This window comes from Cervus canadensis, chromosome 13 (genome assembly GCF_019320065.1).
Source record: "Cervus canadensis isolate Bull #8, Minnesota chromosome 13, ASM1932006v1, whole genome shotgun sequence".
Taxonomy (NCBI): Eukaryota; Metazoa; Chordata; class Mammalia; order Artiodactyla; family Cervidae; genus Cervus; species Cervus canadensis.
In genome coordinates this window covers 13,118,471-13,132,378 of record NC_057398.1, presented here as the reverse complement: position 1 = coordinate 13,132,378, position 13,908 = coordinate 13,118,471, and the positions used below count along the sequence as shown (strand labels likewise).

Here is a 13,908-nt window from a genome sequence, read left to right as displayed (position 1 = left end):
TTAGAGATATGCAAATCAAAACTACAGTGAGGTATCACCTCATACCAGTCAGGATGGCCACCATTAAAAGGTCTACAAATAAGTGCTGGAGAGGGTATGGAGAAAAGGGAATACTCCCAACTGTTAGTAGGAATATAAATTGGTACAGCCACTATGGAGAACAGTATGGAGGGTCCCTAAAAAACTAAAAATTGAACTACCATATGATCCACCAATGGGCACTCCTGGGCATATATGTGGAGAAAATAATAATTTGAAAAACCACATGCACCCCAGTGTTCACTGCAGCATTATTTACAGTAGCTAAGACATGGTAGCAACCTAAATGTCCATCTATACATGAATGGATAAAGATGTGGTACATATATACAATGGAATATTACACACTCATAAAAAGAATGAAATAATGTCATTTGCAGCAACATAGGTTATCATACAAAGTAAATAAACTAGAGAAAGACAAATATTATTGACATCACTTACACATTTGATCTAAAAAGATGATACAAGTGAGCTCATTTACAAAGCAGCCAGACCCACAGACACAGAAAACAAATTTATGGTTACCAAAGGGGAAGAGGTGGGAGGAGGAGATAAATGAGGAATTTGGGATAAAGATACACACAGTATTATATAGGCTTCCCATGTGGCACTAGTGGTAAAGAGTCCTCCTGCCAATGCAGGAGACATAAGAGATGCAGGTTTGATCCCTGGGTCAGGAAGATGCCCTGGAGTAGGAAATGGCAATCCTTTCTAGTATTCATACCTGGAGAATACTAGGGACAGAGGAGCCTGACACGCTAAGGTCCATAGGGTCACAAAGAGTTGGACATGACTGAAGTGACTTAGCACACACACACATATATAATAGAGATAATCAACAAAGACCTACTGTATAATACAGGGAGCACTACTCAATATTCTGTAATAAGCTATATGGGAAAATAATGGATATATGTATATATGTAACTGAACCACTTTACTATACACCTGAAACTAACCAACATTGTAAATCAACTATAGCCCAATACAAGATAAAAATTTAATTAAAAAAAAATGTTAACACATTTGTGCATTTATATGACATGTACAGATTTTGAAAGATTAAATTAGAAGATTTGAAATAGAAAATAAGAACAAAATAAGATACTGGAAATCTCAAATTTAGGAATGTAAGATGAGAACACAAAGACCCTAAAATATGTTTTGTTCCTCTAAGGGTTTGGAATAGGACAGTAGGGAAGTGGCAGGAGCTTGAGGTGAGTATAGACCTGAGAGAGGGACTCTGTGGAGAAAGGAAAGATTTGATTATGGCTACAGGGTTATGGGAAAGATGGCAGTAAGGACCAAGAGCTTTAGGAACATATGAGAGAAGGAAATGCTTGGTGGACCACAGTTCTCATCTTAGTGAGGAAGGAGAAGACAGACCACAGAGATCAAAAGCTCAAGTAGAGGAACCTTTCTTAAATGGAAGTAGTCGTCTCCCTTTTTCTGGGAACAGAAGGAATGAGAAAAGAGAAAGAACAAAATCCAAGCGCGTACGCCTCAGTTGGGGGAATTCACCGTTGCACTTTTTTTCCATTACACTGTGACCCAGATGATGTTCACAAAGATTAACTTGGCAGTGACTGCAGATGAGGATAAAAGCTAAAGTTGCCGCAGTCATTTGAGCACAACGTGATAAAGACCTGCATTGGGCTAGTAACAGCAAAAATCCTGAAGAAAGTTCAAATTTCAATAGATGTTGCAGAAGACCCTAACTTTACTATTATTTATTTTCAGTACCTTATTCTGTCAGCTATGTTCCAGGGCTGAAAGTTCCTAAAAACAGGAATGGGAGCCATAAAGTAAACAAAATAGTTAAACTACAGAAGTATTACATCAACATAGCTCTGAAGCAATAGCAAATATCAATCTTGGGAGAGTGTTAAAGAGAGAAACCCTCACTAGCAGTTAATTCTATTAATTATCTAGCAGATCTCTTGAGAGCAGTTAGATTGGATTCTTTTTAGGGAAGATCTTAAACATAATGTTGATCAAAGATCACTAAAATATTAGACATTTGGGATAAACCTGTCTTCTCACAGCACGTAATGAAAGTTTTGTTTTATTTAACAGATATTAATGAATGTCAAGAATCCAGCCCCTGTCACCACCGATGTTTCAATGCCATAGGAAGTTTTCACTGTGGATGTGAACCTGGGTATCAGCTCAAAGGCAGGAAATGTGTGGGTAAGGACAGGGCTATGAATTCAAAGCAGTGATGTCGTCTTAATGCTGTCTGATTGAATCCGTGTGTGATATAGGGCACCTACCAGGCATCGTTTATGTGATCCGTGCAAAAGCAAAAGGAAACAAATGCTGTACTTTACAGGTTTCATTTTCCAATTTTACAACCATTTTTAACATGTTCTCTATTACCATTTTTCACAAAATCATAACATATGTGTGTATATGGTTATATATGGGCTTCCCTGGTGGCTCAGACAATAAAGAATCTGCCTGCAATGCAGGAAACCCAGATTCCATCCCTAGGTCTGGAAGATCCTCTGGAGAAGGGAATAGCTACCCACTCCAGTATTCTGTCTGGAGAATTCCATGGACAGAGGAGTCTGGCGGGCTATAATTCATGGGGTCAAGAAGAGTGGGACACGACTGAGCAATAACACACACACACATAGTTATATATATAATATACAACTTTCCTGGTGACTAAGTTGGTGAAGAAACTGCCAGCAAGGCAGGAGACACGGGTTCAGTCTCTGAGTCAGGAAGATTCCCTGGAGAAAGAAATAGCTACCCACTTCAGTATTCTTGCTTAGGAATCCCATGGACAGAGGAGCCTGGTGGGCTGCAGTCCATGGGGTTGCAAAGAGTCGGACACAACTTAGCAATTAAATATACATATAATTTTTATTTTTCTCGGAGGGGGAAATGTTTTGGCATGGCTTCCATCTATAATATTTTTAGTTTTTATCATTATGTTCTAAAATAAAGTGTGTTACATACCTTGATGGATTTAAACACTTCAACCTTATACCATGATTATATAATCATCTATATTATTTATCCTTAAAATTCAAAGGCATATTTTTATGAAAAAGTGGAAGAAATCACTTTCTCAATCTGCATTATCTTTGTTCTTTTATCAAGATATAAATGAGTGTAGACAGAATGTGTGCAGACCAGATCAGCATTGCAAGAACACTCGCGGTGGCTATAAATGCATTGATCTCTGTCCAAATGGAATGACCAAGGCAGAAAATGGAACCTGCATTGGTGAGTGTCTGGCTATTTCAGTGACTGAGATCCATTTACTGTGAACAAGCCAAATAAGGCATCCTTGCTTAAAACTAATGATTAGAATAAATTTCATCCAACAAAGAAATATCTTTTTCCATAGGTTTTTTACTACCAACTTCTCGTATGGTTGAGCTCTGAAGTCCTAGCATCATGACCATACCAGGAAATGAAAGCTCACCCAAGAGACTTAGACCATTTTGAGCTCCCATGAATTACACAATTGGTTTATATAGTTTAATATCCACATACATTAATATTATCTCACATAATTTCTAATATGAAATTTAGCATATATGTTAAGAAGTTCATTGGAGGGGTTAAGAAAAACTTGTTTGTAGAGACTTATTGAAAGTTCAAAATATAATTATTTTAAAACTAAATATTCTTTAAATGTTAAATCAATGACCAGACAATGAAGTAAATTATATTTCTCCCTAAGTTTGTTCTTTGTGTGCCTATTCTGTGCTAGTCTGCCATAGTTGGTGGAACTGTGAGCTTCACAATTTACAGAACTGAAGCAGATAGCATTCCTGTGCTCATATACTTACAATCGCCTGGGATAGATCAGCCAACTCCACTTGCCTCACCAAAAGAAAAAAAAAAAAAAAGAAAACATTAATATAAGATGAAATGCCATAAAAGAGGTACAAGTAGGACTTCCCTGATGGTCTAAGTGGATAAGAATCCATATTCCAAAGCAGGGGACCCAGGTTCAATCCCTGGTCCAGGAAGATCCCACATACCTTGGGGCAGCTAAGTCCATGTACCACAACTGAGCCCTCGCGCTGCAAGTACTGAAGCTAATGCGCCCTAAAGCCTGTGCTCCACAACAAAAGAAGCCATTGCAATGAGAAGCCTGTGCTCCACAACTCGAGAGTAGCTTACGCTTCCCGCAGTTAGAGAAAGCCCATGCACAGCAACGAAGACCCAGCACAGCCAAAAATTAAAGAAAGCTTATTTACAAAAAAAAAAAAAAAAGAGGTACAGATAAAATTGTTTAAGAGTACTCAAAAGAGTGCTCATATCTAATAGGAGTGACTAACAGCCATGTCATGGAAGTGATCATATTTAAATTATCCTTGAATGGAATGTTAGTATGTGGAGGTGGTAGTAAAAGGAAAGAAAAATAGCCCTGTATGAAGGGGAAAGAGCTGGAGTTAGGGAGAACATGTTAAAATTCATCCTTCTTAACAGCTATCTGACCTTGAACAAGTCTTAAAATGACACAGAAATTTGAGTTTCTGTAGAGGAACATAGATGTTTCTCATTTTTAAAATGGGACATTTTAAGAATTTAGTACTGAAACATTAATAAAGTTAAAATATGCCTTGGATTTGTTTCAAAATAATGTAAGAGAGAGGGGAGATTGTAGATATAAATGAAGGAGTAGTGACCACTTGTTGATCTTTGTTGAGATACAAGGAGGTTTAGTATACTTTTTTAAAAATGGGAGGGTGGACTATCAGATTGCAAAGACCGTTTTCAGCAATATGGATATAGGTAAATATTTTTCTAAATTCCTATGAATAGTAGCCAATTCATAGCATCATATACAGTTATCTGTAACTGTATTTTAAAGAATATCGACTCTAGTTATATATAAGATTAATTAGAAATAAGATAAGCTGAAAGATCAGAAGATTGTTTAAGAAGATATAGCAAAAATATCACTACATGAAAATGGAAAACGGGGATACGTGGCTTTGTTTGAAAGAAGTAGAATTACTCAGTCTTGGAAATTTAGGGAATAAAGATAACTCTGATGTCTACAGTTTGGGAAAACAGAATGCTGTTATCATAAATGGGAGTAATGATAACAGTAATTATACTCTGAACATGCTGAGTTTGAAGTTCTAGTAAAATATGGTGATGGAGATGGCCAGCTAGCAGCTAGAAATCGGAGTCTGTAGATAAGAAGCAGTGTGGTACTACTCTTCTAGACCTACATCAGGAAGCTCATTAGAGTCAATAGTATAAATAAGATGACAAAAGGATGAGGGGTATAGACAAGGGAAGAGAAAGCTGAGAACAAAACTCTATCCATAGTAGGGAGCAGAAAGAGGAAAAGAAGCCAATTAATAAGTGACCTGGAGGAGGGCATGGCAACCCACTCCAGCATTCTTACCTGGAGCATCCCCATGGACAGAGGAGCCTGGCGGGCTACAGACCATGAGCTCACAAAGAGCTGGACACAACTGAGCAACTAAGCTTTCTAATAAGTGACAGAGCTGGGACTTGAACCCAGTTTTTCTGACTCCAGGGTTCAATCACATGGTAAGAAATGCAACATTCTAATCAGTTAAAATGTTCATTTTAAATATAGTGACCTCAGGTTTTAAAAGAGGAAATGTTATTGCTTTTTATTGCCTCCATGTTTATAGACGTTGATGAGTGTAAAGATGGGACCCATCAGTGCAGATACAACCAGATATGTGAGAATACAAGAGGCAGCTATCGTTGTGTGTGTCCAAGAGGGCACCGGTCCCAAGGACTTGGAAGACCCTGTTTGGGTAAGTTAACAGAAACTCTTATTGAGTTAATAAAACTGTTAATGTAATTATCCACCCCTACCATCTTGATTAGGACCACTGTATCTTCAAATGCTTTCTTGCTACATTTAGAAGAGTAAGTTGGTTTAAGTAATCCATTACACAGTTTGAATTACTTCTTAGAGATTTCATATTGAGTGGGACTTACACTGACTTTCAAGTGATAATAATAACTACTTACAGAATGCTTACTATAAACTACACATATCAAAGTGAGGTGTGGTATAATTACCATGACAACTTAATTATGAAGATTATCTCATTGTCTTGCTATGCACATGATATGTTTGTATAGATACACTTTATTTGAATGTGAAGTATATTTGTATGTACTATGAAGGTTTAGTTACAAGGGATTAAAATATGAACACCTTTTAAGTGAATTGGTAATTAGCACTTTAACTACCGTATATTTAGCGCATACTATATACCATTCCTGGTGCTAAGAATCTCATTTAATTCTTCCAATTGCCTATTTGTTTTCATCTCAGTTATAATTGAGTGTAAAGTAAGGCAGGTAGATAGAAAATATCTTTAAGAAGGGAACCATATGCTTTTTTAAAATTAACACATTTATAATCAAGAAACTGACCTATAAAATATTCTACCTCAGAATATTTACATTGACATGCAGCAAAAAAATTGTGTTGAGCTTTTAAATACTGGCTTCTGGTTTGCATGCTATTATACTTTTAAAATTGGATGCCTTGGTTATGTATTTAAGAGACAACCTGTCTTTATAGCCACAAAGAGACAAGCCTGTCCTGTCTTTATAGTGAATTTTTCCATAAAAATTTAGTACTGTCTTTATGTAGTTCCTAGCATAGTACTTTGTGCATAGCAAATGTTTATAGTAGTATCATTATTATGAACTCTTTTAAAATAAATACTGTTTAATAGAAATGCATGTCATTTTAGTCTTCTATTTAGGTATTGTAATTTATATATAATTTAACATTTTGATCAGTTATTACAGTGACCTAGCAGAATGAAATATGTTCAGTTTTTCACTTGTTGACTTGAAGCTGAATGTCAGAAATTGGGCTGGGGGATAAATTTGTAAAGAAGGTAGGGCCATTGCCTTAAAGAGATTAAAAATGTTAATTTTAACTTTTGCCTACTGAAATAATTATTAAAGCAAAATTTACTAGTTTGTTCTAGTTATTTATGTTGTTTTCCTTCATGGTACTTTGGTAATGAATTAAAGAAATTGGTTTTGATCTCTGGTATTTATTCACTTTACAAGATGTGTTGTGAGTACATACTCTGTGTTGATCTAGGAAAGAATAGCTTTCATTTTTGAACTTTGTGAGTTTCTTAGGAAGAATGATTTTGTGTCATTTCCTTCTTTTTAATTTTTGTTAAGAAAATGTGCTTAGCATGATTATTCATAAGTAATTCTTGATTCAAAAGAAAAAAGGAAAATAAAACTGATTGTAGTTGTACCAATATTCCTGCATCTGAAACTTGTAATTATATGAAAGATTAGAAGCCCTAAGTAATCAAAAATATAATTAAACTCTAACTAGAGATATGATTGCATTCTTCAACAACAAAATTAAGATCTATATTAGCTCTGAACTCTAGTTTTTCTGGATTCAAGATCACATTTTTCATTATAACCCTATTTGTTTCTACTGTAAAGCAGCCTTTAAAGAGAATCATAGAATCTCTATATATATTTATAGCTTAATGATGAAAGCTTTTTCAAAAGTTTACAGCAATTGAAAAATTACTGTATTCCCAGCTTTGGAAGGTAACATAATGTTTTCAGTTTGTTTCACAGACTGATTCTTTATTCCTGTGTTTTCTGTGTGTATATGTGTGTATGTTTTTTTTTTCTTTTTTATGTATCATGGCACACGAGCAGATATTAATGAATGTGAACAAGTGCCTAAGCCTTGTGCATATCAGTGCTTCAACACCCCTGGCAGCTTCAAGTGTATCTGTCCACCAGGACAACATTTGTTAGGGGACGGGAAATCTTGCGCTGGACTGGAGAGGCTGCCAAATTATGGCGGTCAATACAATAGCTATAACCTTGCACGCTTCTCCCCCATGAGAAACAACTATCAACCTCAACAGCATTACAGACAGTACTCACATCTCTACAGCTCCTACTCAGAGTATAGGAACAGCAGAACATCTCTCTCCAGGACTAGAAGGACTATTAGGAAAACTTGCCCCGAAGGCTCTGAGGCGAGCCTTGACTCATGTGTAGGTAAATGTCAGCCATATTCCATTTCCTTTCTGTGGGTTCTCTTATGGACCAAAGTCTGAGCAGATGTACAGCACCCATGAGAGTCTGGGTGCAGTGAACTATGCCTGGTTTCAGATACGGGATGACTCAAAGCTTCAAGACATTTACTCTGGCACCTACACCTACTGCCAGTTTTCTCAGATGAGTGATGTATTAACACGTGTACATTCTGATAATTTATTGTTTTATGTTGGCAATTTCTCTTTTTTTTGATCGCCCCTGAAAGTGTTACTAAATTTAATGCTATATAGAAGCAAAATGCAGTGGCATTCAGAATATGGTTTTTTTAAAAAAAAGAGAATATGCATATTACCACTGTAATACAATACTAGCAGATTATGGTTTTGTCCAATGAATGCCAAAGTAGTGGGTTAAAAGTGAAACTCTCTGCTACTGTGTCAACTGCTTGCTCTGTATGACAACATACAGCACTGCCCTGACTGTAGTTCCACACTCCCCATGGAACTTCTCCCTTTATTTTCTGTATATGCGAGTCACTGAAAAGATAATGTAAGTCAGGACAAAACTTTTGTCAATTGTTCTAAATTGTGTGCTTTCAGTACCTTTAAATTTACAAGTCTGTAACTTAATTTGTTTACAAAAGTGAAGTGTAATTTCCAACTCCAGAATGAAGACCCTGTCCTTCAGTTAAATTGCAAACAATTCCATCTGTCGTTCATATAATTCACTTTTCTGTGAGTATCCACAGTTTGCATGTCATGGAACTATACGCTGAGAGGAATTAGCAAGCACAAATGAGCCCTACAGTTTGGTCAAAGAAATAAGAAAACAAGAACGAAAGGGAGCGGGGAGGAAAGAGGGGAAAGAATGAAATTCTGTTTAAATTTGAAGACCCCTATGCCGACCTCATGTTATTGCATTTTTCTTAGGTACTCTATGCTTCATTTATTCTCTCTCAAATGTGCTCTCTGTTAAACATTTCTTTTAAGTACTTAAAAAATACCATCTGACTTCAATTTTTGTCATTTCTTCTTCTCCAAGTCCTATTCCTGCATCATAGTCTTCTTTGACATGCGTCCTTTGTCACTGTTAGGTGGACTCAGCTTCTCATATCACCTCCACTCTGCTGGACCTCAAACCCTCTAGATCAAACCTTTATTCTTTAGCCCCAGATGTGCCCAGAACTTTTCTATCTGGCTGTCTTGAAGTACTTAAAGCTTAATATGATGTATATGGATTCTTCTACCTGTGATCAGCTTCCCTGAACTGTAGACAGTGCTCGTTTCTTTTACTTCTTGAATGTGAAACATTCATACGTTCATTAACAACTCTCAACATTTTTCCACATATGGTCAAATACTACTTAATTATTAATACTAAGCCTGTGGACTCTACTGTTCTTGGGAGTATATCAAACATTGCTCTCAGTCAACTTCAAACTGTTCTGATTGGGTTTTTTTCATGCGTAATTTCTTAGGCCCACAATTATGACCTATTAGTGAAACTTTTCACTTTGGACAAAATTAACATCTAATGTTTCGTTTTTCAAAGTTTCTTCCAAATAGTCATTCCCACTGACAAGTTTTCACATCCTGTTAACATCTCACTCTCTGCCTTTGTTTCAGACAACTCTTTTCTCTTCTACACCAAAAATCTTTGCTTAAGCTTTGATAAGTGAGGGAAACAATATTCCCCACACCATACACCATCTAGTTGATTTCTAAATCATCTGAAGGTCCAAGTCATTTTAAGCATCCCTAATTGATAACCATGTCTCCTTTTCTCTATCACAATCTATACCCTGTAGTTTCATTGCAGTAAAATCTTACGGACATTTCCTTTGTCTCTGTGTTTATATTATACTAACATATTTATGTGAATTACCTTCCCCAAAACAATCTACTGTGTGAGGCAGTTGCTACTTCAGAGTAAGGATCAGTCTTGGAGAACCTAAAGTTAACTTCTATAACTATATTACTATATATATATTTATATATATATATTAAATATATAATATATATTATATATATTACTATAATATATAACTATATTATATATATATAACTATATTACTATATATATAATTATATAACTTATATAACTATAACTTTATTACTGGATATTTAAGTTTTCTTGGGGACCGCTGAATAGGCTTAGAAATATTTCTTAAAATACAGTGAATATTTCATAGTGTTTGTACTAATAAAGAAATTCACACTATGATTGCAGACAGCTTTGGAATTATGTAACAAGCAACTTGCAGTAAACACCAAATGTCTTTCTTTAATTAACCATCTGGGCTAGACAGAGTACAAAAGATTCAGATTAACACCATGGCATTTTGTTAGACTTGGGCTAAAAGTTAGCTTTTTAAGGACTTTATTCCAAAGCTTCTTACGGACAATGAATGATACATTGCTTCTGACCATAGAAATCACACTTGGGGCCACTTTAAACTAATTGGAGTTCAACATGATTTACATTTCTGTTCTTATTTTTGTTAAAGCAGATTATAAAGGGAAAATGTAAAAATAACTCAAGTGCTGCAGTGAATGCTTTGGTTAACTAAAATGGGGCAAAAACAATGACAAATATTTGATGAGTATTTGTCATTAACAGATTGAGTCATTGCAATTATAATCTGAGCACCTGCAGAATGAACAGATTCTTTTGCTCTGAGTCATCTCCAGGTTTTCACTTTCTCTTCCCTTTACTTCCAGCCCACAGCCCTGCTGCTCCCATTTCATACCATCTTCTCCTCTTTCTTCTAAGACTGGTTGGCAAATTTTACTATTAGGCAGAACACAGTTGGGTCAGTAAATCTAGGCCTCTCAAATCCCATCCCTGATTCTGAAAGCAAATAGCAATTAATTTTTAACTATCTTTCTGTCCTTTTTATTACTGTTTTCTTAATTTTGTTTAGTGATAGCAGGTAGATTAGCTCTTTATAGTTTATAAAGTGTTTTCCATATTTTATTATGTTTGCACCTTCCAACAAACCTGTGTGAAGTAAGGAGATTGTGTCCATGACTCCTCTTGGCAGAGGAATCAACTGAGACCTTGAGAAGTTAAGTGGCTGGCCCAAAGTAACAGAGCAACTATGTATATGTAGTTGTCATTAGTGGAATACTTTATAATTGTATAAGCTGGATAAATATTCCTATTGCAAAGATAAAACCACCTCCACTAAATGATATCTGCAGATGGGAAAGTTATACATGGCTGTTGGAGAGGGAGAGGCAACTAAAGTTTAAATAAAATAGAAAAGAATATTTCTTTTTCCAGTTAATCTCAATAGAAACTATCTTTTAGGTAAATTCTACTGTTCTGTCAAGAGTTTAGCACCTTAGTGGTTTGGGATCTTGCACAGTTGTTTCATCTGTTGTTCTAATCTTACTTAAGTAACATTGAAATTGGCTAGGTTGGAGTTTCAGCTCAAATACATTTATACACAAAAGAGATGTTCACATTTTATAATACTGGACAGCTTATATTGGACTCCATTAAAAACAGATCCTGATACGAAACCACTTTGAGCATTTTTAAACAGAGTATAAAATCACTAAGTTGTCTACTGTATGTCAAAAGCTTGTTTATAATTGATTCTGTCACAGTTTCTGCCTTTGTTTTGTGCACTTACATACCCTTTCTTTCTGCACAGATATTGATGAATGTGAAAATACAGACGCCTGCCAGCATGAGTGTAAAAACACCTTTGGGAGCTACCAGTGTGTCTGTCCACCTGGCTATCAGCTCATGCTCAATGGAAAGACATGTCAAGGTAAGAAAACTTCTGGACATTTACTGCTGCAACTTAACTTAAAACCAATATAGCGTAGTGTGAGAAATTTCTTTTTTTCTTTTGAATAATCATTCTTCTAGTTGATTCCTTTCCCTTCACATTGCCATGGGTCAGACTTATCTTTAATCATTGCTTTTGCAAGCAGGAAAAGCAGAAGACAATTAAGCAAAGGAAAATTTGAGAAACATTTTTGGTATGGTCTTAGAAGAAGGCACAGGAATGCCTAAACCAGTTCATATCATATATATTTAAAACTAAAAGGAACTAGACCTCTTCAGACATGTGTTCACAATCCAGCTAAGAAGAAAGGAGAAATGGGATGAATGCTCAGTAAATGTACTTCAGTGTTAAGCATTATTTTATACTTTGTTTTAGTGATCAGTGGGGAATTGATTAACTCATTCATTCTTTGAATCAACTGATGAATACCAATCATTTTCTAGAAATTCAGGATGCAGTAGGTTAAAACAGGTGAATAAGCTATGCTATTTCCTTTATGATCTTAGAGTCTAGTGGATACAGACATGCAAATAAGTGCTTAATCAACATACAAAGTTCTATTACTAGGTGTTACAACGGAGTTTTAAACAATGTGTAGTGATGGTAGAAAGAAAAAAAAAAAATCAATCTCAATTGTACCCTCTTCACACAAAAATGTGAAAGGAGCATTGTATTTTGATGAAATGTAGTATGTTGCAGTGTGTACTTAGAGCAAAAATGTATGAATTTACCTAAATCGTCAAAATCTAAGAAACCAGTTCTATGGACCAAAAAAAAAAAAAACTAATATTATTTAGGTCTTTAAAAGCTCTGAATTTTATTCATCTCTGTCCTGTATGAAAGACTTCCCTTTACAAAACACTTACTAGGATGCAGCTCATGGAAATGTGTTCTGGAAGGCAAGAACAGGATGGACAGTGGCTTCACCTGGGTTACTGTGAGCCTCCCCACCCTTACTTACCCCATTCACCCAACATACTCCCTCAGAGCCCCCACTGGTCATGTGAACGCAATAATAAACTTTGCACCAGTCATCCTTCACCAAACATTTATGAAAAGCCTGCCCTAGGAAGAACACTTTACTAAGTTTTAAAATACTGGAATAATGTATCTACATTATAGTTTTACATTTTTATGAAACAGTTGTTAGCTCATTTTAATCAGCAGTATAGCTTTGTTAAGAACAATAATTCGGGCCCATTCTAGAGATGATAAAACCAATTCTTAGAGTGATTATGTGAGTCTTAGTGTCCTTAACCATCAAGAACAAGGGTAGGACTTGATCACAGATTTCACAATGTTTAGAATGGCCCTTTGTTTCTCCTATGATGCTGTGAACACCAGCGTCATTGTAGTGTGACAGCGGAGAGATGTAAGAGTGCTCACACTGTCCATATCTTACAACTTTCTCCAGCTCTTCAACCCAAGAATCCTTCTGAAGGGGAGGCAGTGTACAACAATACCATTACTCTCTACAGGTGCACCAGGTACCAAGGAAGGAAAGAAGGGGATAGATACTGAAGCATTTGGAGTAACCTAGTGGACTACAAACTCCTTAGCCAGATTTTCAAGGGTTATATTATGTCATATTCTCATTACAGGGTTTTTCCTCCTTTAAATTTTGCCAGTATGTTTTTTTAGTTGCCCTTGTCACTCATTCAGTTCAAAAGATTTTTCCACTTTCACTTGTGCTCCAGAGAGTGGAAAATAATGTGCACAAATCAGAAATAGGCATCATCTAAAACATTTGCAATTTAAGCAAGTTACATATTTTTGTGATTTTAAAAAAGGACATGAGAGAAAACAGTTAGAACCTTTAAAGAAGTCTCCACTCTAAAGAATAACTTGGAGTCTTTTATGGCTTTAGAAAGTGTTTGAGACATTTATGAGGAACAAAAGACTACTTTTCATTCCCAGATGAATTTTTGAAGCTTTATACCTTAGTGTTAGAGACATCAATAATAAAAGGGGTACTAAAGTGAATTTGACATTGAACATTGACAGAAACTAGTCAAAAGTAGAAGTCATCAGAT

General features: G+C 35.7%; 1 protein-coding gene across 4 annotated transcripts in view; it reads left to right on the top strand.

Moving 5' to 3' along the window:
- Positions 1 to 13,908, top strand: part of HMCN1 (hemicentin 1) — a 512,408-nt gene that overhangs the window by 485,521 nt on the left and 12,979 nt on the right. For 3 of the 4 annotated variants that reach the window (XM_043486094.1, XM_043486092.1, XM_043486097.1), the window contains 5 exons: positions 2,119 to 2,232; positions 3,154 to 3,279; positions 5,685 to 5,813; positions 7,723 to 8,073; positions 11,735 to 11,854. In XM_043486094.1, the coding sequence (XP_043342029.1) occupies positions 2,119 to 2,232; positions 3,154 to 3,279; positions 5,685 to 5,813; positions 7,723 to 8,073; positions 11,735 to 11,854 (840 nt within the window). The remainder of the gene's footprint in view (positions 1 to 2,118; positions 2,233 to 3,153; positions 3,280 to 5,684; positions 5,814 to 7,722; positions 8,074 to 11,734; positions 11,855 to 13,908) is intronic. The other variant, XM_043486095.1, reaches the window with a different exon arrangement.